The sequence below is a fragment of the Lacerta agilis genome, chromosome 11, assembly GCF_009819535.1.
Source record: "Lacerta agilis isolate rLacAgi1 chromosome 11, rLacAgi1.pri, whole genome shotgun sequence".
In the NCBI taxonomy this organism is placed as follows: Eukaryota; Metazoa; Chordata; class Lepidosauria; order Squamata; family Lacertidae; genus Lacerta; species Lacerta agilis.
Window position 1 is genome coordinate 24,807,305 of NC_046322.1, and position 22,776 is coordinate 24,830,080.

The following is a 22,776-nucleotide window of genomic DNA, read 5'->3' on the forward strand; positions in this document are numbered from 1 at the left end:
ATAATGGGTCACAGCGCCCTTGCGTACTCCCAGAAGTGGCTTTTTGTGATGTCCTGTCATGCAGCGCAATCCCAAAACTGATACCAAATTTACAAGGGCCCATTTTCAAACCTTTTCCCCGGCCGCTCCTGTTTTGATTCCTAGGGATACGAAGGACCGTTTGGGGATAGCGCTGGGGAGGGGGGGGTGGCGTTCCGCCTGCGTTTGAGTAGCGCCAAACTAGGCACAAAATAATCTGGAGAGCTAGCCCAATCCTCTCCCTGCAAACCTTTCGCCCTGGGGATCCTTGGCCAAGGGAGCCTTCTTCCGGAGACGGGTTTAAGGCGAGCGATTAGAGCCGAGCAATTCGAGCCAAGGGAAAACGAAGCGGCCCACCTCTCGGCTTGCGCCTGCGCGCGCCCAACTCCGGCTCCTATACACACGCACACATGCACCCGCTCCGTCTCTGCTCTGGCGCGGCTGTTGCGGCGCGGAGGGAGGGAGTCGGCGAGCCAGAAGCTCGGCGCGGAGGACACAAAGAAGCGGCTCGCGGGCAGCGGCGCAGGGCTTAGGGACGAGACGGGAGAGAGACTGCTGCGCGTCGCTCCCTCCTGAATGGAAGCGCCGCTTGCGCAAAGAAGCGCCCTCGGATTTATTACTCTGCCTGGAAATCGCGGCGGGGAAGAGGAGGAGGCGGCGGCGGCGGCGGCGGCGCAGGAGACCAGGAAGGAGGCAGACAGGCTCCGCGATTGCTCCAGGGATTGAAATGCTTCTGCCGAAGGGAAGAAGTTGCTTAGCATCCCCCGCGCTGACCTCGCTGCTGTAGCCGGAGGAGAGCGATGCTGCAACAAGGCGCGGCGACCGCGTACCCGGCTGCTCCCCTGCAAGCGGAAGGCGCCCAGGACCCGCAGCAGCCCTCGCGCCTGTGAAGCGGCAGCGGAGGGGGAACCAGAAGAGCCCGAGCGGTTCTGGGTCCCTCGTCGGGCTCATCGTCGACGACGCGCCGCCGCCGCCAGCGGCGCTTTGGGGCCGGCGTGCTGGAAAGCCTGTGCCCGCCCCGGCTGGGATCCGCGTAGCAGCAGCAGCTTAGTGGATGCGTATGAATGAGTTCTGCACCGAATGGGCGCAAAAAGCGCCCCAGGTCCGCGGGCTCTATCTTCCAGATCAACAAAACGCCGCTGCACAGCAGGGACGGTGAGCGCAGAGGCAGCGCCTCGGAGGGCGCCCCCAAGACCCAGAGACTAGCCCTGGATGACTGCAAGATGGTGGGTAAAACGCAACGGCTCTCTCCCCCACCCCTGTTTCTTTTTGAATGCATTTGGCTTGTTCGTGGTAGGGACCACTCCTCTACCCCCCCCCCACTTTTTTTCCTTTTTCGCCTTGTCTATTCTGATCACGTGCAGTTGCACTATTTGTAAAAACTGCAGTACGTATTGGAGTTGACACCCTTTCCTCTCCCCCCCCCCCCCGTGAAGTCGTCGCGGCTTAAAGACAGGCGACGTACAGACGACATGGAGAAAGAGGGGAGGCATACTGGGATCTTGCTGGTCCTCGGGCAAACGTTTCTGTTGATGTCTGGCGGGAAGGGGAGGAGGAGGGAGAATGGGTTTAGGGGCCAGGGTTGGATCGTCGAAGAAACAATCTCCTGTGATGTGGAGGGAATATTGTGAACTCCGTGCATTCAGTGCACCCGAGGCTGCAAAAATCTGGACTAAGCACCTGTAACTCAAGCGCAGGCAAAATCCCACCCCAGGAGCTAGCTGCGTGTTGTATGAGCTACACAGGAAGCGTGTATTCGTGTGTGCACCGCGGGGGAAATACGCTTCCTTGTATCCCGCCGTAACTGTGCTAACTGATCTGACACAAATATTGACAGGTCTGCTGAATTCTGTTTCCAAGCCTCCCAAGACCAGCCCGAAGTGAATCTAGACTGGCCATAAGTATGCTGTTGCCAAATCTCAACGCTAATGAACTCAGTCTGCTCTGAAAACTCTCCGCAACTGGATAAACAGCTGCTGACTACTGCAATCTCATAAACTAGTTTCCTTTTGAGCACATCAGAATTGCCCCCCTCGACTGGGTAGCGCAAAGCTGCTGTTATTTTTAAAGGAAAGTGTTTTGTATATGCACAGCCTAAACCTCAGTGCTAGGCAGAGTAAAAAGAGGGAGCCGAAAGCATACTGTACTACACCTTATGTTACTGGTGAGGGAGAATGCCCTAGGTTTTTAACTGCCCCCTTTTATCCACTTTGGGGGGGGGGGTGTCTTCTTTCTCCTGTTTTACTGCTTGTAAGGAGAATAATTTTCGACAATGCAAGTGTGTCATAGCAGACACTGACATCAACTAGAAATGAAGCCTTTCCTAAATTGTTGTAAGGCTGTAATCCTATACACATGTTTCCTGGCAATAAATTCTGTTGAAAACAGCAGGACTTACTTTTGAGTAAATGTGTAGGGTTACACTGTAAGCCTTTAGTTTCTCTTAAATCTTGAACTTGTAACAAGTCACGGAAGTTGAAATAGAGTTAGAGAAGGCTTGCTTTTTTGCAGATGAGCAAAGGGAATTTGGGAGCTCTTAACTTGACAGGTGGCCCAAATAGCTTGGACCCATTAGTAGACCTCTTTTGTGTTGGATGTGGACTGTGTTGGGTACCAGATATGTTAATGTAGCCGAGTAGGAAGCACATCTATCTTCTGTTTAGAGTACTTAATGCAAATTCCTGGTAACTCTGTTGAAAAGTGTCCAATTCAGATATTTACTGGGCCTGTAGTTATTATTATTATTATGAGCACCTCTGTTTAGCACAAAGGTCTAAGAGGCCTAATTTAAGCTAATGTAGATACACGAGTTACATGTAATTAGTACAATTTGCATACACTTTTCAAGATCTAGCCCGGTTTCAGTTGGTGGGACAGTTGAATTTACATTGAAGCATTCTTACCCTAATCCTTTGCATGTTTACTAAGAGTAAGTGCCATTAAATTCAGTAGGGCTTACTCCCAGATTGTTTCGCGATCGTATTCTTAATTTTTTTTTACACTCCATCATGAAAAACTTGAATTGATCATTGACTTTTCAGTTTATGGACTGAGCTCTGAAAAGAAATTAATTTGAACCTACTTTTAGCAGCATCCTTGTTTCAATCTATCATATTTCTTAATCCTTGCACTTTGCAAACTTATTTATGCAACAATGAGGGCTGGTAACTTAAACTTTATTAAAAATAAAATATGGAATTCACAGGACTTTACCAAGGCCCTGGAAGCTTCACAGAAGAGCTTTGGAGGATAGCATTGCCGAATCCTAGCTTGGGCGATCTGTCAAATACATATTTTTGACAGTCCAGTGGATTTTTATGCTGGAAAGAAAAGACATGGAAGATTAATTTTCACTCCACAACACTTCTGCACAATAATACCTTGGAGCCTGAACATACTGGGTGGATTATCCCTCTTTATAGTAATTCCTTGTAAAAAAAAATGTAAAAAGCAAAAATTGCTACTAGATCATATGAGCTGTCTTTTAGTTATGTGCTAATAGCAGCAATGATTTGTGCAGTAGGAGCAAAACTGATTTGATAATGCAATTTGAGATTATGGCCCAACATTTGGCTTTGAGATCTAGGTTTTTGATGAAATTAGGATCCATGTTACCATCATGCTTTTGGTAGGGATGCAATTTCCCCCTGTTTTATGGCAAGACTGAGGATTAAGGTTAAAAGCTGAGCAAACCTGGGAGGATCAATATTGTTATTTCTCTCCCAAGGAGACATTTTGGAGAAAGCTGTTCATGCTTTCCCTTGTTTCACATCATAAACAAATGCATTTTATGACCACAAAATAAAATGAAGGAGGTTAATCAAAAGTAAATTAGCACTTGAACAAAATAATAGTCTTGATAGTGCTCAGCTTGTAATGATTTTCCAGAAGCATAAAGATAAATTTGCTAGTTTAATGCTGGTTTGAAGTATTTCAGGTGGGGGGAGGGAATCTGTTTTTCCATCTTGTTTGTTTTGCACAGTCCAAAGAGCTTGCAGGAATACTAAACGGTGAGGGCCTTTTCTAATAGCTCTTATTAGTCAGCAAGTTCAGATTCTTGAGTCTAGTGAAAACTGTGTTGGAGCCAGGAGGAAAATAATTTAACAATAAGTTAGCAATCTCCAGTACAGAAATGAATGGCACATTCCACTCCCTAGATGGGCAGCAAATTGCAAAATCAGTGGGGGGAAAGGAGGCAACTATTTCTGGCAACGTTATCTTCTTTCATGATAAAATAATCCCCCGGTTCTGAGAGAAGAGAAGCTGTTATTTATGCTTGCTACAAGATTTAAAAAACACTTTCAAATATTTTGAGCTTGCAGGATATTTTTTCCCACTGGAAATGTATACTCTTGAGTGTACAGAGGGCAGATCCCACAATACCCTTAGCTGTTTATGACATCATTGAGGCTGAGCCTGGTCCTGTTTAGTATCCAAGAGTGCAGGCTCGTGCTGGGGAAGCCAAACACACACACACACACACACTTCATTATCTCTGAAACACCTTGCATTAGTAAATAGGCGTATAATTTTTATTTTTATTTTTCAGCTTGTCCAGGATTTCAACACCCAGGTGGCTCTGTACCGTGAGCTGGTCATTTCCATTGGTGACGTCTCGGCCAGTTGTCCATCTCTGCGTGCCGAAATGCAAAAAAACCGAACCAAAGGATGTGAGATCGCCTATCAGGCCCACCAAAAGCTATCGGCAATTTCTGGGTAGGAGGCTTCTTCAATTTCTTCCCGTTCCAGTGTTTATACATGTAGAAGCTTCTGGGTGGCTGATAATCCTGTGCAAGTCTCAGCAGAGATGATAGAGGGCTGTGGTGCATTTAGGTGGCACATAATACTTCTGAATTCCTCTTTTGACTCACCCTGCACACACTCAGCTTATATACTGCTTGGCCTTAGTTTCCCCCTGGGACTAGATGAATGTATAGTCTCTACAGTGGTAAAGGACTACAGCAATGTTTAAGAGTGTTACAATGAATTTTTATGCCTTGATGATGACTGGTCTCCCCATACTTCCAATACGGCTCCAAACGAGAGAGTGGCAAAGAATGTAGCCAGGGTTTAACCTACTTTTAACATACTCCTTCTCCCGTAGAAACTCTAGATGTTGTGTTTTTTGAGGAGATACTGAAAAATCTGTAACAGAATTCTAAGTACTGTAGTTCAACAAACTGTGGTTCTCAGGACTGGGTGGGGGATAGCCTGGAGTGGGACTATCCTGGTTTAAAATGCATGTCTGTCTGTCTATATCATCTATCATCTATCTATCTGTCATCTATCATCTCTCTCATGTAACTAGTAGGTGGAAGTGCTAATTCACTGAGACTGTTAAACTGTGAATTGATGAATGCAAAGAGACATGCTACAAAGAGTGGTGCTAGATCAGTAGTAGCTAACCTGTAGCAAGAATCTGCAACTCCCTTCAGTCCTGACCATTGGCCCTGCTGATTGAGGCTGATGCCGGTTGGGAATCCAGCAATAGCTGAGTGGCCACATTTTAGCCATTCCAGATCAGATTTTGTAAATATGAAGCCATAGAAGAAAGTTACTAGACCACAACTATGCATAAGCCTGTGCTAACCAGACAATGGCACCTCACCTAATGTAATTTGCTGCCGGGTAGCTGGACTTTTGTGTGCCTTTACAAAGAATGAAAGAAAGAAAGAAAGGTAATTGCAGCCGAGACAGCAACTTATACCAAAGAAATTCAATAAGCAATACCCTGTTGAAAACGCCATTTCCCTCTTGCAGGTACAGTTTGCATCTGTAAAATCTTTGCTTTTGTTTAAATGCCCACCTTTTATATCTGAGGTGCAAACAGAATTTGGAACACATTTCATTTACCTTGCCTGTTCGTTTTTATGTATCAAAACATACAGGTACTAATTGCACCTGCAAAAAGGAGGCTAAAAATCTATCCTTTTGAAAGCTTATACCAGGTAAGTAGTGAATACTCAGTTTGTACACTAGATACATAGAGTCTGATGCCCATTAGGGTCTTTCTGAAAAACATTTTGAAAGGTGCTCCCAATTTGCACAGGTACTTATAACTACCAGTAAATTGTTCTACATGCCTTAGCTTGGCATGAAGGAGGCTGAACATACCCCATCTTGTCACATTCCAGAAGAGGAATCAGTGCAACTGCTGTGGTATATTTTGGAATGAGGGCACAAAGTTTCTAATTTGCAGTGCCAAATGCCCAGAAAATGGCTAGAAGCGAAATATTTGCAGGTCCCATTATGCCACTATTTTATTATTGTGACAGTTACAGGAAATGCATGGTAGTTGCCATTCAGATATGATGTACACTAGTTCTTAACATCAACTATGACTGAGGAAAGAAGATTAGGTGAAAAGCAAACCACCGTGAACTTAATTGAAAGATCTACCACAACCTTACAGAGAAGCATGATTTGTATTAATTTTATTGTGTTTGTATATTTTCCTCAAATAAGACCATGGGCAAATATCTTTCCTCTTCTGCACTAATTTCTTGTTTGGATTAGCTCTTTAATGTATCAGGGACCATTGGATAGATGAGGGGAAGAACCCCCTTTAGAACTGTTAGCCACACTGGTTAACATTACTGTAGCAACTGCAAATTAGACTTAAAGAAGAATCTGTAGCTAATTAGGCATAAGCAATGGGCAATTGCAGTGGTTTATATAATAACTCATATAGGAAAATAGCTTCCAGATGTCTTTAATACAGACTTGCCCAACCTGGCGCCCTCCAGACTGCAACTCCCATCATCACTGGCCATTGGCCAGGCTGACTGGGATTGATGGGAGTTGCCGTCAAAAACATATGGAAGGTACCAGGTTGAGGAAGCCTGATTTAATATCTAGATATATTAGCTATTCGGAAATTTAACTGCAATTTTTTTCTTCTTGAAGTAATCTTTTCATGTATCTGCTGTTTCTCTCAACTATAAAAAGAAATTCAGAAAATGCTATTCAGAAAACCAGTATTTTCCTAGACTGGGGGAACATTCAGAAAAAGGAATTAATTTGTAATGTGGGAAGTGTCAGAACTTGCAACCGTCTACAAAACATGTTATCTGTACTGGAAGCCTTTCCCTGCAATCTCAGGTGCCTGGGAGCAAGCACTCTGAATATACTGAGAAGCACTCTTTCCCATTATTACCTTGCATACTCATTAGCTGCATTCATGCTTTCATTACAGACACATGCCCTGATGGAGTGACCCAAAGCAAACTGATCAGCCTATGCAATGTAGTTGCATCGTGCAATACTCTGGATAGTGCTACAAATGGACCAACCATGGCAGCTTTAGCTCCTGCTCAGTTCTTGCCATGTCCCCCCATCTCCCGATTCTCAACCTCTGCCTGTCGCTAGGTCGCCTGAGTAATTTTCAGCACCCATGTCGTGCTATGTTTCTTCATAGCCATAATGTTCAGATGAAGTTTTCATAGTTTCAGAAGCATACACTGTTATCATCAAACAAACATTAATATCATCACACACAGGCAACAATTCCATTTGCTTCAGTGAGCATTCACTGGAGGCATTTGCAGTCAATTCAGTAAGCAGCAATAAAAAGTTCTAAAAAAACCCAAAACAACCACTCTTCCTTCAAAAACATAGATTAAAAAAAAATAGGCCAGGCATTTTGTGGCAAAGGAAAAGCAGAGCCACAGAAATCATGAGTAAACACTGACAATAGCCTATAGTACATATAATATAGGAACATCGGAAACTGCCTTATACTGCCTTCGGACTGTTTATCCATCTAGACTGGTGTTACCTATTCTGACTGCCAGTGGCCCTCCGGGGTCTCCAGCAGAGCTCTTTTTCAGAATGTTCTTCCCATAATCTTAACTGGAGACACCAGGGATAGAATTTATGACCTTCTGCAAGCGGAGTGTGTCCTTTGCCGCTTTGCTTGGGTTCCTTTCATATATGTGTGCTTAAGCTCCTTTGGTTTAAACAGGACTTGCAGTTCCAGTCCTAAGCATGTTTACTCAGAAGGGAGTGAGTTCAGTGTAGTAATTAGATTTAGGGTTGCAACCTTACGCAAGCAAACCTCTGTGGTGGATTGTGGCCCATTTAACACCCCATGCAGTTAAGTCGCATAATGTCCATCATTTGTTTCAGGCAAGAAAATGTCTTTTGAGTCATCACTCAAACATTTAAGAGCTGCATGGGTACTCGTGATTGTGCTCAGAACTTTGACAAGGCATTTTTGAATGTTCAAATTTATGGATAAATTATAAAGTGTGCCGCATTGGCCAGGCTCCACACTGTGACCAAAAGGAGAGTGCTTCGGCTTGCACACAGTGGGTCTGGGATGTGTGTTTGGCAGCTCACCTGAGTGCACCCCATTGTGTCACATGGGCATCATGCTCCTGGTAGTGAGTGGGGCTTGAAACTACCTAATCCATGACTGATGATCCACACATTACACTTTGGATTAACACCAGTGTATTGCTACATGCCACACCAATGTCTGAGCATTCTAGGTGCGCTTTCCCTGGGTATGTGTTTCCTTTTGGAAAATGAGGCACAGCGGAGACAGTGGTGCCTCGCAAGACGAAATTAATTCGTTCCGCGAGTCGTTTCGTATTGCGAAAAATTCATCTTGCGAAGCACGACCATAGGAGTGCATAGGAATTTAATTCCCATAGGAATGCACTGAAATTTTCGTCTTGCGAAGCACGACCATAGAAAAATTCGTCTTGCGAGTCACCTAAAAATCGCAAAGCCCTTTCGTCTAGCAAGTTTTTCGTTGTGCGAGGCATTCGTCTTGCGAGGTACCACTGTATATGGTTTATATTCACATATATACAATCTGAGTCTATGATGGAGGGGTTCACAGCATTGACACTCCAAGTGGTTCTGGCTTCTCCCATAAACATAGCAGCTGTGGACTTAAGCAGACCCCAACCATCACTATTAAATGTTGCTCTCTGACTCTCTCCAGTCCTATTTCTGTCTCTCTTGCATTGCTCCTAACAGCCTACTCTAAGCTTCTTGGTTTTATCTGTTGAGAGAGGGAGGGCCCATTCATTTGCATCTCACACCTAGTCCTTTGATCCTGTGTACTCTTAATGGCCCATTCACACAGGCTATTACCTCAAAAAGAAATTAGCCTGACCTAATTAGCTTTTCAAACTTGTTGATTCCCTAGAATTAAAGAGGTGCCTGACATACAACTTAATACGCACAAGTCAATTCTAATCAATTCTAACACGTGGGAGTCTGACACACAAGCCTTAATTAAATTCTAACACTAGCTTGATCTGGAATTTAGGGTGTTTTGCACCCACAAACTCATAAAAGTATATTCAATGGGAAGTCCTTTTTCTGAAATGCTTAGGCTCACCTTATAGAAAGGAGAAAAACCCCAACCACAATAATTATTGGAATAAGTAGAGTCTTCCTGTGTAGTTTGACCACAGTGCTTGTTTTTATTATTTATTGCTATAGTAGTAATTGCCATTTCTGTATAGTTCTCATCAATTTGCTGTATGGGTCACCCAATACCTTGGGCAAAGCAATTGTAGCCCTGGCTGAGCAACAATGAAGTGTGACAGAGAGATGTAGCAACTAGCACATATACAGCCCTGCTTCTCATTCCAGCTGGGGTGGAAGATGAGCAGGTGGCAAAACCCTGCTATACCAAGCTGGAGCTGGCCTAGTGTTCAGGCCCCATGCTGTCATATGGCAGCAGTGAAGCCAGTTCAATACCCAGTGGATCCCAGTCCAGCTTAGTCCCTCCCTTCTTCCCTTGCAAACACAGGTGCACACCATACACTCGCAATCTTGCAGCAGTTTCTGTTAAGACACCAGAAACTGGAGACAACCAAGGTCAGCTTCACTGATCATTTTCAGATTGCTCTGATGGTCTGTTCCTTTTCTAGTGAAAATCAGTTGTCATACAGTCATCTCTTACCATTCCTTTATGCATTGTCAGTGAATTCCACACTGTTTTCCTACCTTGTCCGTTCCCTTGTTCTTGGGTAGCTATTGGTAGTTTAGAGACATATATCAGTGAAATCAGACAGTATGCTTGACATAGTCTTTATTCATCAACGCATCTAGTCTATGTGAATGTGTCCCTTCACATTCTATAAAATGGGAGCCCTTTATGTATGAAATTGGATGGATGGTGATCCATGGTAGATTGTAAAATGCCTAAAAAAGTAATGCCATTTTTGTGGGAAACATGTAAGTCAGGCCAATGAAGAACAGGTGCATTATGCATTGTAAGCACTGGAAAACAAATGAGAGTAATGAAAACTAATGTGATTTTGATGAATTAATAACTGACAGAAAGAGGTTTTAATAATAAAAGTAAATGGATGTATCCATTACTTTAAATGTTTTCAGCTAGCCAAAGTAGCTTGATGTACAGATGTGACCAAGTGATAATTTTTGTCTCAGTGCTGTAAAAAGCTTCCTCTGCTAATTTCTGCGTATCACACTGTTTTTAAGGCACAAGAGCAGCTTAGGCCACCATCCAAAGCTTTGGACAGCTGTTGTCATTCCAAGTAGGTAGGAGAGGTACATACTTCCTATGTACCGGTACCTGAGAAACTGTTAAAGGAGGCATATTTGGGCAGATGTTCAACTCTGGATATGCATTAATGCTCAAATGAAGGAATAAACTTTGGTTGCATTTGACCCTATACTGCCCTGGCACTATTGCCTTCTTGCACATACTTTCTGAACACATTTCATCCCATTTTGAATCTTTCCAGTAGTGCAAAGGAAATTCTCAAACATAAATTCCTAGTCGAAACAAAATAAAAAAAATTCCTTCCAGTAGCACCTTCCAGTAGGTATCTGAAGAAGTGTGCATGCACATGAAAGCTCATACCTATAGCTAACTTAGTTGGTCTCAAAGGCGCTACTGGAAGGATTTTTTTTATTTTGTCTCAACTACGGCAGACCAACACGGCTACCTACCTGTAACTATAAATTCCTAGTTTTGTCACTTATATTTTTGTATCCTTGCCATTATTATTATTATTATTATTATTATTTATATTTTACTGCATCTTATTCCCAGAGGACATTGTGTGCAGGAAATACAGTCAGATTTCTTTGTAATAATGTTTCTGCTATATTCAAGGATTTTATGCTCTCCATCTATTTAATGTATAGCGTAATCTAGTTTAATAAACTGTGTTCAGAATCCTTTTTCGCTGCTTCTCTCACTCTACCCTTTTCTGCAAGAATACTGCAACTTCAGAAGCAATAAATATATACTACAGATTGGATATAATATGAATGGGTGAAATGCACCCAGTTTTCATTTGAGATTAGCTTGTACAAGAGAACATGTATTAAAATGTAGGAAAGTACACTTACAGCTTAAAGGCTGTATCCAGCATGGTGCTAAGTTAAAGTCACTCAGCAGTATATTTGCTGCATTGGTGAAATATTCTGTGCCAACAAAATGCTGTGCAAGAGAATGCATTGTTGTTGATTACTTGGTTGTACAATTAGTTGCACAATCCGTTTGTTGCACAATCTGTTGCATAGTGAGTTTCTGCTAATGAACCTGGAGTGTTGGATTCCTTTGTTGCACAACATTAGCACTCCCCTGTCTATTAGTGCAAGAGTATTGGATACAGCCCTATATGTTTAAAGAAAACAGCATTAAACTGGAGATTTTTACATGTCAAAGAAACAGATTTTCCCCCAACATAATAATATACAGTATCACACTTAATATTCATTAAGTGTAATGACCATTTAGATCAGCTAAGCTATTTTAGAATTCCTTTTTATATTCTTTTGCCATCTTTTAAAAGTACTTTTTTGTACTATTGGATAATAATAAACACTTTTAAAAATAGATTTTTATTTTATTTTTTAGACCTCATTGGAGTCTATAGGAAAAACAACTGCAGAACTGTTCCAGGACAGATTCTCCAGAGCCCTGGTCTGAGCATATTGCAGAGTTTTAACTTGCAAATCTAAGCATGCTGTTTTGGGATTAAGGACTGTTGAAACCAGTGGGTTTTATTATGTTTAGGATTTTGTTGCAAGGTTCAGTTTGTTTTGGCTGTTTTTACTAAACAGGAACATGATAATGTGCATGACGGCCAAATTCTCATATCTGTAAAAGCTTCATCTGTTCCACTGAACTGGTGGATTGTATATGTTTACGATAATATTATCTGGCCGAAGTCTTTCAAATGGGATGGGCCTTAAATTGAATACTTATGCTTAAGACAAAGCTGTACTGGAAAACTTTGCTTGTCTTACTTAAATGTTGGAATTATGCATGTCATGTAGTTGAAGTATGCAGGATTACTGCTAAGGAATTTTGACAACCTTTCTTTAAATATTGTGTTGATGGCGTTTCTGGTATAGAAAATGTCATTCCCATGTGTTACTGGGGGAACTATTGGGGAAATTCATAATTATTTGACCCCTGGCTCCAATAGTTTCTAAATCCAAGTTTTACCAAAGTAGCAGAATTACAGTGATAGTGAAGGATGCTGGATCCATCTCTGGAATCATGGCACAGAATACAAGTATAAACTGTTGTCCTCATATGAACTGGCTCACGCCATCAAGCTGAACATGCCCCTGACAGTTCTAGCTAAGTGCATCTCTCCTGCTAGGGTGCCTTTTCAAGCTGTGCCTGGAACATGTGTGTCCATTACTTCAATGGAAAAAGTGTCACAATAATGTGCACCAGAAATCAGAAGAGACCACTGTGAACAAAAGCAAGAGAGTTGGATTTTTAAAGAAACTGGTATCTTACACAAGGGCCCGGTCTATTACATAGCAGTCTATTTGTTGTATATCAAGTGCCATCCATGTCCACAAATTTCTGTTGACCTCTCATGGGCCTGTTCTGTCAAGAGTAGATTGGCAATCTCTCCATTTCCCACCTTTTACTTCCACCTTCCTGGGTTCTTGGAAGTTGCCAGTGGCCCAAATGTCAAATATTGCCCCTTAGAGCCCACAAGCCCACGTGGCCATACCTGATTGGAAGGGTCCTCTCTCTTGTCGATCCAACCCTTGATGGCGCAGAGTTTAAAAAAATGGGTATTTCCTAGGGGGGAAATGTCATTGCTGAAAATCATGTGTGAGTCTTCTTCATGAGTAAGTTTGAGACTCTTCTTTCTGGTTGTCTAGTTTACTCTTTAAGGAAGAATCTTTCAAGGATCCTTTGGTTGTAAAAAATGTACAGAAATCCAAGCTGACAAACAGTTTTATTAAGATGATGTGCGGAGATACAAAGGATAAGGTAAAAGTTAATAAAATGGCTTTTTTAATTTAGAAGATTGGATTTTGCTGTATACTTTAGACAACATAAGGATTTTTGTTTTGTGCCTGACCACATTTCTAGCCTAAATACTTAGATCAAGCAGAGTTAGAGAGGAAAACAGATGGAACTTAACTCAGTAGTGACTGCAGAGTTAGCTCCTTGTTGCCCCCTTTCAGGCTAAATCTCTTGGAGTTCCTCACTCAGGAGTTGGGTGAAAGGAGAGGTGATTGCAAATGTAAATTGGGATTTTACAGGCTGGCTGTGGCCTTAAAGCAGCTGGGCAGTTACTACAACCAACACCCAGCTTTCTACAAGTAGAACAGGAGATGAAGGAAGATGGACAAGTAGCAGAATCCAAGAGTACTATTGACATGTTGGGTGACCTTGGCACAATGTTAAGTGACCTCACTGGCCAACTGGCTACAGAGAGAGCTGGCATATAATCTCAGCAGACCCCAGGATGTCTTGCAGGCAAAAGGACAGACCTCCCTGAATCTCTTTCCTACATTTGCAGCATGCTCAAAGAAGATAAGTTTACTTTGGGATTGTCTTACAAGGCTCTGAAATGGAGATGTAAAATTTCCGGAAATTTTGAAGCTCGGAAAAATTGAAAATAATGCTACATTAGCACTTCTTTTTTCTTTTCCAGACTGAAAGTCATTCTGTTACTTTAGAAAGATAAAATATAACTATGGACAATTTTAATGGGCATAAAATTATCACAACTAGCATATTAAAAGTTTAGTGTATCCAAACAATTATTACAAACAGAATTTACTTTTAAAATAATATTTATTTGCATTTGTAACAAATGGAGCAACAATCTCCTGAACTGTTTACTAGTTTATGTGGAACAAAAAAACTCCACAAAACAATTTTTAAAAATCCAGAAGTAACAATTATTCATATTTCCTCTCCACAGTATTTAAAAAAACATTCTCATAAAAAGAACTGAAGAAGGAAGTGGGACTAAGTTTCAATGAATGGGCATGAAATTTAATCAGAATCATTTTCTGAGCTGTAATTAAGTATATACTTTCAGGCCCTTTTTGTTGCTCTATATTTTCTTCCAGTGCTTTGAGGCCTAGTGAAGAGGAACAGAACCAATGCATACCAACACGCATGCAAAAACAAAACTGAAACCTTTTTCTTTTCTGGTGACAACAACACCTCCTAAAGGAAGAAATGTATCTTGTTCTTGCATTGGAGAGTTCAGTTTGTAACCTAGGACTTGCTTGTCCTCACATAAATTAGAATAATCTGATACCATACATATTTTTTAGAAATGATTTATAAAATATTTGAACTCCTTATCTTAAAATATTTTATTCATCATGTTAAACTAAAACATTCTATAATCTATTTTTAATTTTTCCAATTTTTCGGGGGGAAAACAAAACGCTTCAGGAAAAAAATGGGAGGAGACTGGGGTTTTTCCCGAATTTTTCCACAGGCCTTCACATCTCTACTCTGAAATACTCAGATAATGTTTCCACTGGGACTGGTTTTGCTGCCGAAAATAAATATATACCCATTGTTTTGATTCTACATAAATGCTAAATGGCTTCAGGGTACACAAGATGACTGCAATAAACAAAGGCAAAGATCAGCATACTTGGCTAAGGGTAGTGTTAGGGCGCCAACAAGTTGGCGTGCTGTAGCGCAGCAGTCAGTCAGATAAGCCAAGGTCGAACAGTCCGGGTCAGAAGCCAGCCGAAGTCAGGAATCAGTATGGGGTCAGGAGAAGCCGAAGTCAGAACAGTCCAAGTCAGGAACCAGCCAAGTCAGTCAGGGAAAAGCCAGGAACTAGGAACAAACCAAGGGTCAGGAAGAAGCCAGGAGTCAGGAACAAGCCGAAGGTCAGAAACAAGCCGAGGGTCAGGAACAAGCCGAGGATCAGGAACAAGCCAGGAGTCAGGAACAGAACGAGCAAGAGCAACCACGCACTCAGCATGTCAGTTGCAGGTGCTAGCGAAGGGAGGAGCTAGCCTTTGTTAAGTAGCTGGCCTGCAACCACATCTCTTACGAGATGCAGCTGCCTCTAATTGTTCCCTGCGTCTCTCAGCTCTACGCTCTACAGCTGAGAAGGGAGGAGGGGGAGGGCTGTTTCTCTCCTCACAAGGGCCTGATTCTGGCTCGACTTCCTCCTCCTCCTGTTCTGGTCTTTCCCCCTCTCCATCTGACTCTTCCTCTTCCGAGGAGTGCCGCCACCAGTCTTCTCCAGGTATGAACTCCTCCACTTCCCCAGGTTCATCCGTGGGTGCAGCCTCACCAGGGGGGGCTTGCCACCACTCCTCCTCATCTGGCTCAACCCTGACAGGTAGGAACCTTCATATTTGTAAGATGAATGCTTTCATTAGGCCCTCCTTCAAGTGAATGCTTCAGTGATGCTTTCATTGGGATTCCTGCATTACAGGAGGTTGGACTAGATGACCCTTGGGGTCCCTTCCAACTGCACAATTCTAGGATTCTATGAAAATGCAGTAAATGATGCTTTAAGGCACAGTCTACCACTGGCAAGGAAGAGCAGTAGACTGCACATGGAATCTAATCTGACCAGCCTGTTGAGAAATGACGTTTACTACTTGGCTTCTGGAACAAACAATATAATGGCATGATGAACCATACTGTTTTTTATAGTCCTTACTATAATGTCCTCCTGCTTGCTTGTGTTCTTGCTCTTTTTTTATTTACCTTGGATCCCAAGCGCCCTGGAACTCGGATGTTTTGGCTCCCAAACACTGCAAACCCGGAAGTGATTGTTCTGGTTTGTGAACGTTCTTTTGGAACCCGAATGTCCGACTGGGCTTCTGCGGCTTCTGATTGGCTTCAGGCCGCGATTTGGTTTTAGGACATTTTGGAAGTCGAACGGACTTCCAGAACAGATTCCGTTCGACTTCCAAAGTACGGCTGTATTTATATTCTGCTTTTCATCAGAAAATATCACAAACTAGTTTATTTTAAGAAAATACTGTGTATAAGGCAACAAAACCCCTCAGAATCCATAGGATTCCACTCATTCATTAATCACACAAATTCCACACCTAACTCAGCCATATCTTTACCTATGCTCACACACAACACACTCACTCTCAACAGTTCTTGATCCCAGTAATCCCCTCGGTACATGTACAAAAACATGACTATACACTACAATAATGCATTTTTAATATTATTTTAAAAATTAGAATTGTGGGGTGAAACCCTAGCTGAGTTTTGTAGCAGAAGCGCAGACACAGAAGACCAAAGCTTTGACCTCTGGCATCCTTAGTTTAAGTAGGAGCTGATAGTGGGTGATTTGGCATGAGAGCATAAGAGCTCAGTGGGATAGGCCAGAGCCCAGCCTAGCTCGGCATCCTGCTCCCCAGAGGGACCAGCCAGATGCTTATGGGAAACTTGCAAGCAGGAACCGTGCCAGTAAGTGTAGTACTTGGCTAGACGAATAATGCCTGACCTAAGGCAGCCTCTTATGCCCCTGTAAAAGGACTGAACATGAAAAAACACTGACTTACTGTCAGTTATATAAAAGTAAGTGCTGCAAAGCAACAGAAAGTACTTAAGTGCGAGAAATGGAAGTGAGAAGGCAGGATTATGGTGGGCCTACTTGCATGCCATCTTAATGATCCTCAGGGAGTCAACTGTCTTGACATATAACCCATACTTGAAAGAGAAATGATAGATAGCTGGTTCTAATGTATATTGCTTTGTTTACCTTGTGAATCTAAGACTGTAAAAATTAGGACTCTTTTAAGGTTTCTTGCATGCCTTCTTAATTGCTGTGTATCAATCAGTTCTTTCGTTGTAGGTTTTGGAATATATAATTTCTGCTTTGTATACAAATACCAGTTTCAGTTTGCTGTAAATTGGCAATCTAGCATATTGCAAGTGCATCTTGGCTGAAAATATGAGCATGGCCTTTTTATGAATGACAGCAAGTGATTTTATTATTATTATTGGCCACCTGACAATATCAGTCATCATTCCGAAGTATTTTTGTCAATCAGTCCAAAATTGGACCTAAACTTTGACTTGTAGGGTCACTATCAGATGTTCTTTGAGAGCTGAAATATGAAAAGAGTTTTGCTTGGCCAGTCTTAAGTTGCAGGAGGAAAAGAAAACAACCCAAAAATAGCCATCTGTGGTTTCAGACACTTTTAAGAGTCTCTCCAAGTCTCAAATCTGGGGAAGCAATTAATGAAGTAGAAAACAAGGTCACTTACCTATAACTTGTTCTCAAAATATGTATGCTCCATGGATTCACTTTCACCTCTCAGTCCACTGCATCTCTTGAGGGACTTTCTCGGAAGTTGCAATGCAAGGGTAGAAAGCGCTGGTGCCTCCTTTAAAAAAAAAAATCGGAACAAGTTGGAGCCTGTTCCTTTCCCTGCCTGCTTCTCACAGGCATTCTAGTTGATTTAGAGGCATGTGCAGAACAAGGCAGTAGCATATATTTTTAGGACCCAAGGACCCATCTTATTTATGTATGTTGTTCTAAACTGCTTTTAATAATTCTGTTGTAATGTTATGTTGTAACCCACCCTGGGACCTTAGAGTGAAACTTAATAGGGACTGAAGTGACTGAGTTTAAAAACAAGACCACTTATCCTACAAATTTCTTCCTAGGCAAACAATATTCTCCAGACCTGTTTTAGCAAAATAAGACTGAGGAAAAATTGCAGCAGATGAATGGGGCCTTAATCTACATGAGCAGTGTTTATTTGAAAATGCTGTTGAATGGATTTGGACTAGATAGTGGAGGTTGGGCTACAGCGACCATGTTAAAAGCAAACACAAATGTTTGAGAGGGAGAGGGAGAAAACCATGTCATTGCATTATTCTTTGCATACTCTGCATTTCCTTTTCCTCTGACCTCACTTCTTACCATTTCACCCTCAACCACGGCTATATACTTAGGTGTTATACTTGTAACTCAGGATAATACCTTCATGCACCTGATGAAATAGACTGTAGCTTATGACATAATCCATTTGCTAGTCTTTTTTAAGGTGCTGCAAGATTCTTTGTACTGTAGTTGCTCCTGCAGCATGGATGCCCTTCCAAAAATAGTGAGAATATTCCCATCTTTCTTCAGGTGGACTGCACAGGGGCACTTCATGATTGTTCCAATCTCTGATATTACTGACAGTGCTAGCTTTATACAGACACCATCTAGCTTGAGTGCTTCAGCTATGGCTGCACCTGCACATTTAAAACAGTATTATGCCACTTTAAACCCGCAGAATCCTGCAAACTGTAGTTTGTTTAGGGTGTTGTTAGTAGTTAGGGGACTCCTGTACCCGTCACAGAGCTACAGTTCCCAAAGCTGTTTAACAGTCAACCCTTTCCCTAGAGAACTCTGAGAATTGTAGCTCCAGGAGGAGAATAGAGGTTTCCAAACAATTCTTAGCACCCTTAACAAACTACAGTTCCCAGGATTCTTTAGAAGGGAACCATGATTATTTAAAGTGCTGTGGTACTGCTTTAAAAGGGGATGTGGGAGGCGCTGTGGGTTAAATCACAGAGCCTAGGGCTTGCTGATCAGAAGGTTGGCGGTTTGGATCCCCAGGCCGGGGTGAGCTCCCGTTGCTCAGTCCCTGCTCCTGCCAACCTAGCAGTTCGAAAGCACATCAAAGTGCAAGTAGATAACTAGGTACCGCTCTGGCAGGAAGGTAAACGGCGTTTCTGTGCGCTGTTCTGGTTCGCCAGAAGCGGCTTAGTCATGCTGGGCACATGACCTGGAAGCTATACACCGGCTCCCTCGGCCAATAAAGCGAGATGAGCACCGCAACCCCAGAGTCGTTCGTGACTGGACCTAATGGTGAGGGGTCCCTTTACCTTTACCTTTACCTTTACCTTTACTGCTTTAAATGTACAGTGCAGATGTGGCCTCAGTTTAGGATTCAGCCAGGGAGTGAGAATAAGAATTTTCACAAGTTTCAAACTTGGGGATGGTAAGGGATGATTTGACGTGCGGTGGATGGATGGCACTTTGTCAATACTTGTTCGTTAGAGGCTGACCTTTGTTGCATTTTTTATTTTATTCCCTGGTGTGCTGTGCAAAGATAAATTACTGTACTTTGGTTAAATGAAGTGCAGGCCAGTTGGCAGTCCTTACCTTGATTTCTGGGTGGTCAGACTACCAGTTTCTTCACCCAGGAGTCAGGCAGAAAACAGACCTCTCAGGGTCAGTGGCAGAGGGCAGCCTAGCAAGCGGTTTGGCTGGGAAGATTCTCAACCCCCAGGCAAAAACAGTTGGCTGTTCTGCTTTCATCCATTTATATTTATGTCCCACGCAATTCCTAGTGCTTCATGTCAGGCAGCAATTTTCTCCCCAGCTATTTCTCTTTGCAATAACCACGTGAAGTGGATTGTTACTGTTCCTATTTTAGAGATGTAGGAAGTAAGGCTGAAAACTATCGACTTAGCAATGCCTGAGGCAAGAGTTGGGGGCCACATTTCCATCAAGTCCAATACCTCCTATGGTTCATTGGCATCCTTGCTGAGAAGACTAGGCCTGTGTTTGTTGTATTGACTATTGCCCAATAGCAGGTTGTTCTAAACAGCAAACCCAAGAGGGTGGTGTCAACAGAAATGGAGCAATGAAAAAAACAGATGAATTTGATTTTATTTACTGTATTTCTATGCTGCTTTTCATTCAAATGAATCCCAAATCAGGTTACACACAGTAAATAACAATAACATAATAGAACATCACAAATACAGCATAAATCATACAAAATAACTAACAACCAATTATACAGTTACAATGTATAAAACACTATTAACAAAGGCCCCACTTGTTGAATTCTGAGGTGGAGATGCACCTGTAGGGGGCAGAGTTTGTGTCTACTCACAAAGAATGAACCATCAGCTGACATAGTTCTCCACTGTAGAAGAATTATGTTAACCAAGGATGGAGCCTTTTGTGTATTGTTGACCTTTCCTTGCAACGGGAGCCAGCAACCTCTAGACAAACTAAGGCCCGGGGGCTGGATTCGGCCCAATCACCTTCTAAATCCAACCCGCAGGTGGTCCAGGAACCAGTGTGTTTTTACATGAGTAGAATGTGTCCTTTTATTTAAAATGCATCTCTGGGTTATTTGTGGGGCCTGCCTGGTGTTTTTACAAGAGTAGAATGTGTGCTTTAATTAAAATGCATCTCTGGGTTATTTGTGGAGTATAGGAATTCGTTCATTCCCCCCCCCAAAAAAATATAGTCCGGCCTCCCACAAGGTCTGAGGGACAGTGGACTGCTGAAAAAGTTTGCTGACCCCTACTCTAGAGTCTAGAGTCTAGACCAGCTCTGCTGGCCAGCTACTAAAGAATTCAATGCAGGTTGTAGGCAAGATTGTGTGCATTAACCTTTGCTTGGTTGACTTCAACGCAATATTTGCACCACCAGTGTGCTAGTCTGTTGCTTCATTCATAGGCCATAGCTCTCCAGAATACCAAGGAGCCACTTGGGCTCTGCAACACTGGAGAGGACCCCATTAAATTTGGCACAGGCTTATTTCCAACAGGAGAGTTTGTGTAAAGAAACCTGTTCCGCCCATGTGTGGCCCACTGTTTCAATTACAAGTTTTTCAGGTGCCTTAATTATTATTTCTATAAACCCTGTTACAGCCATAACCTAATCCTAATATGAATATGTGTATTAATCTGTACAGGGAGAGAAAAAAGAGAAGTCAAATTTACATAACATATCAACATATCTTAAACAGATTCTTAATAAATGAGCCATAAATCATTTCTAAACATTCAGTATGAAGTTCATTATTTTCTACACTGTTTCTAATGGATGTTTTCATTATTTTGAAAATTTCAAAACATTGATGAACACGTCTTTCTCCATCACTTCCTTACACTCTCTCTGTTACAAGTAATTGTCTATTAAAAATGTAATAATACTTACATCCCACCCAGAGGTATTGTGAGAATTACTTAATACTGTAAAACACATTTCAAGCTGTGGAGGGAAGACACAATTAACTGCTAAGTGGCACACTTTTATTATCCTGATTGTTCCTAGATAGGACCAGAAAAGTTGTCCTTTTTATGATAATATTATCCCTAAAGAGGCAAGTGGGATGTATCAATTCAATGTCATGTTAAACAGGGTGTAGGTATAAAAGAATGAGCTTTAAGTCTCGTCTCAACTTCAAAGCGGTTCAATGTTTCGCAGAAAGTCTTTTTGTAGCATTGATCTTCCATCTTATGTCGTGAAGTATATAACTGGCAAAACTACGGTCTAGAATCCTATAAATATAAGCAGATAAAGCCAGTTTTCTTTCTTTATTTGTATTCTCAGGTTATCTGAATGTTTCTAGGGAATTTGTCATTGTGTGAATAATAGAATTGTAGAGTTGGAAGGAATCCTGAGGGTTATTTAGGCCAACCACCACTAACACAATAATCTCAAGTAGATCATACATGACAGATGACCATCCAACCTCTACTTGAAAACCTCCAAGGAAGGGAGAGTCCATCACCTTCAGGGTCTGTTCCACTGTTGAACAGTTCTTAATGTCAGAAAGTTAAATCCTGGTGTTTAGTTGGAATCTCCTTTCTTGTAACTTGAATCCATTGGTGCAGTTCCTAGCCTGCATCTTACACAGTGATACCCTAATCCTATCTACACAGTTGGGCTTTCTCCTGCATAATTGGGGTTCAGATTGCAGTCTTTCTGTACAATGCCAAGAATCCTATCCATGGTCACACACTTTTCCCTTTGCCCCCCCCCAAGATGTGGTCCCTGAAATGTTGCAGAAGATGGAATGCAGCCCTTAGCTTTGTGAGGCAACAAGCCAGCAAGCCTACTAGCTACATTCAGTGGCCAGTAAACAACTACTCTTTGTTTTTTTCAGTCCCTGTCAGGCAGCAGTAAAAGGAGGTTTATTGAGCCCCTAGCAAGGTACTGTACACCAGGAGAGGGCAGAAGATTATGTTGGACTACAACTACCATCAACCAAAGCCACCATAGCCAGTGATCAGGGTGATGGGAGTTGTAGTCCAACAGCAACGGAAGAGCATTGCATTGCTTTCCCCTGCAATAAGGAATCAGAACTGAAAAGGAACATTGGTTGTTGTTGGGTTTTGTTTTGTTTTTTACAAATGGTTCTTTTCCAACTAAGAGGTAGAATGACTGGAGGCAGCTGCATTTTAGAGAATACAAATCTACTTTTAAACTTGGGACACAGTACATTTTTGGCATTTCTATTTTGTGCCACCCTCAGGCAAGGACAAGATGATATAATTCCCAAAAGCCAGCTCTGTTTACAACTGTGGGCTGGAAGGCCTGTCAGCCTATCAGAGTAGTCATTAGCACATTGTGAGTTTGGGCCGTGTGTGTTTTTTAATAGACTTTTAACTTCAGTTTGCGCTGACTTTTATCATACCAGAGCAGTGTAATGGAAAATGAACTCCGACAGAGAAATAATGTTTGTTTACTAGCAAAACACTGAGGTCCATAATGTTCATTATGAACATTATAACGT

The 22,776-nt window shown here is 42.1% G+C and overlaps 1 protein-coding gene across 4 annotated transcripts in view; it reads left to right on the forward strand.

Annotated features, from left to right (window-relative positions):
- Nucleotides 1–294: 294 nt before the first annotated feature.
- Nucleotides 295–22,776, forward strand: part of RGS7BP (regulator of G protein signaling 7 binding protein) — a 50,793-nt gene continuing 28,311 nt past the window's right edge. Inside the window, exons 1-2 of one of the 4 annotated variants that reach the window (XM_033164120.1) lie at nucleotides 295–1,244; nucleotides 4,568–4,734. In XM_033164120.1, the coding sequence (XP_033020011.1) occupies nucleotides 1,083–1,244; nucleotides 4,568–4,734 (329 nt within the window). In that variant the 5' untranslated portion in view covers nucleotides 295–1,082. Of the gene's footprint in view, nucleotides 1,245–4,567; nucleotides 4,735–5,906; nucleotides 5,967–22,776 lie in introns of those variants that run through there. The other 3 variants (XM_033164122.1, XM_033164119.1, XM_033164121.1) reach the window with 3 other exon arrangements.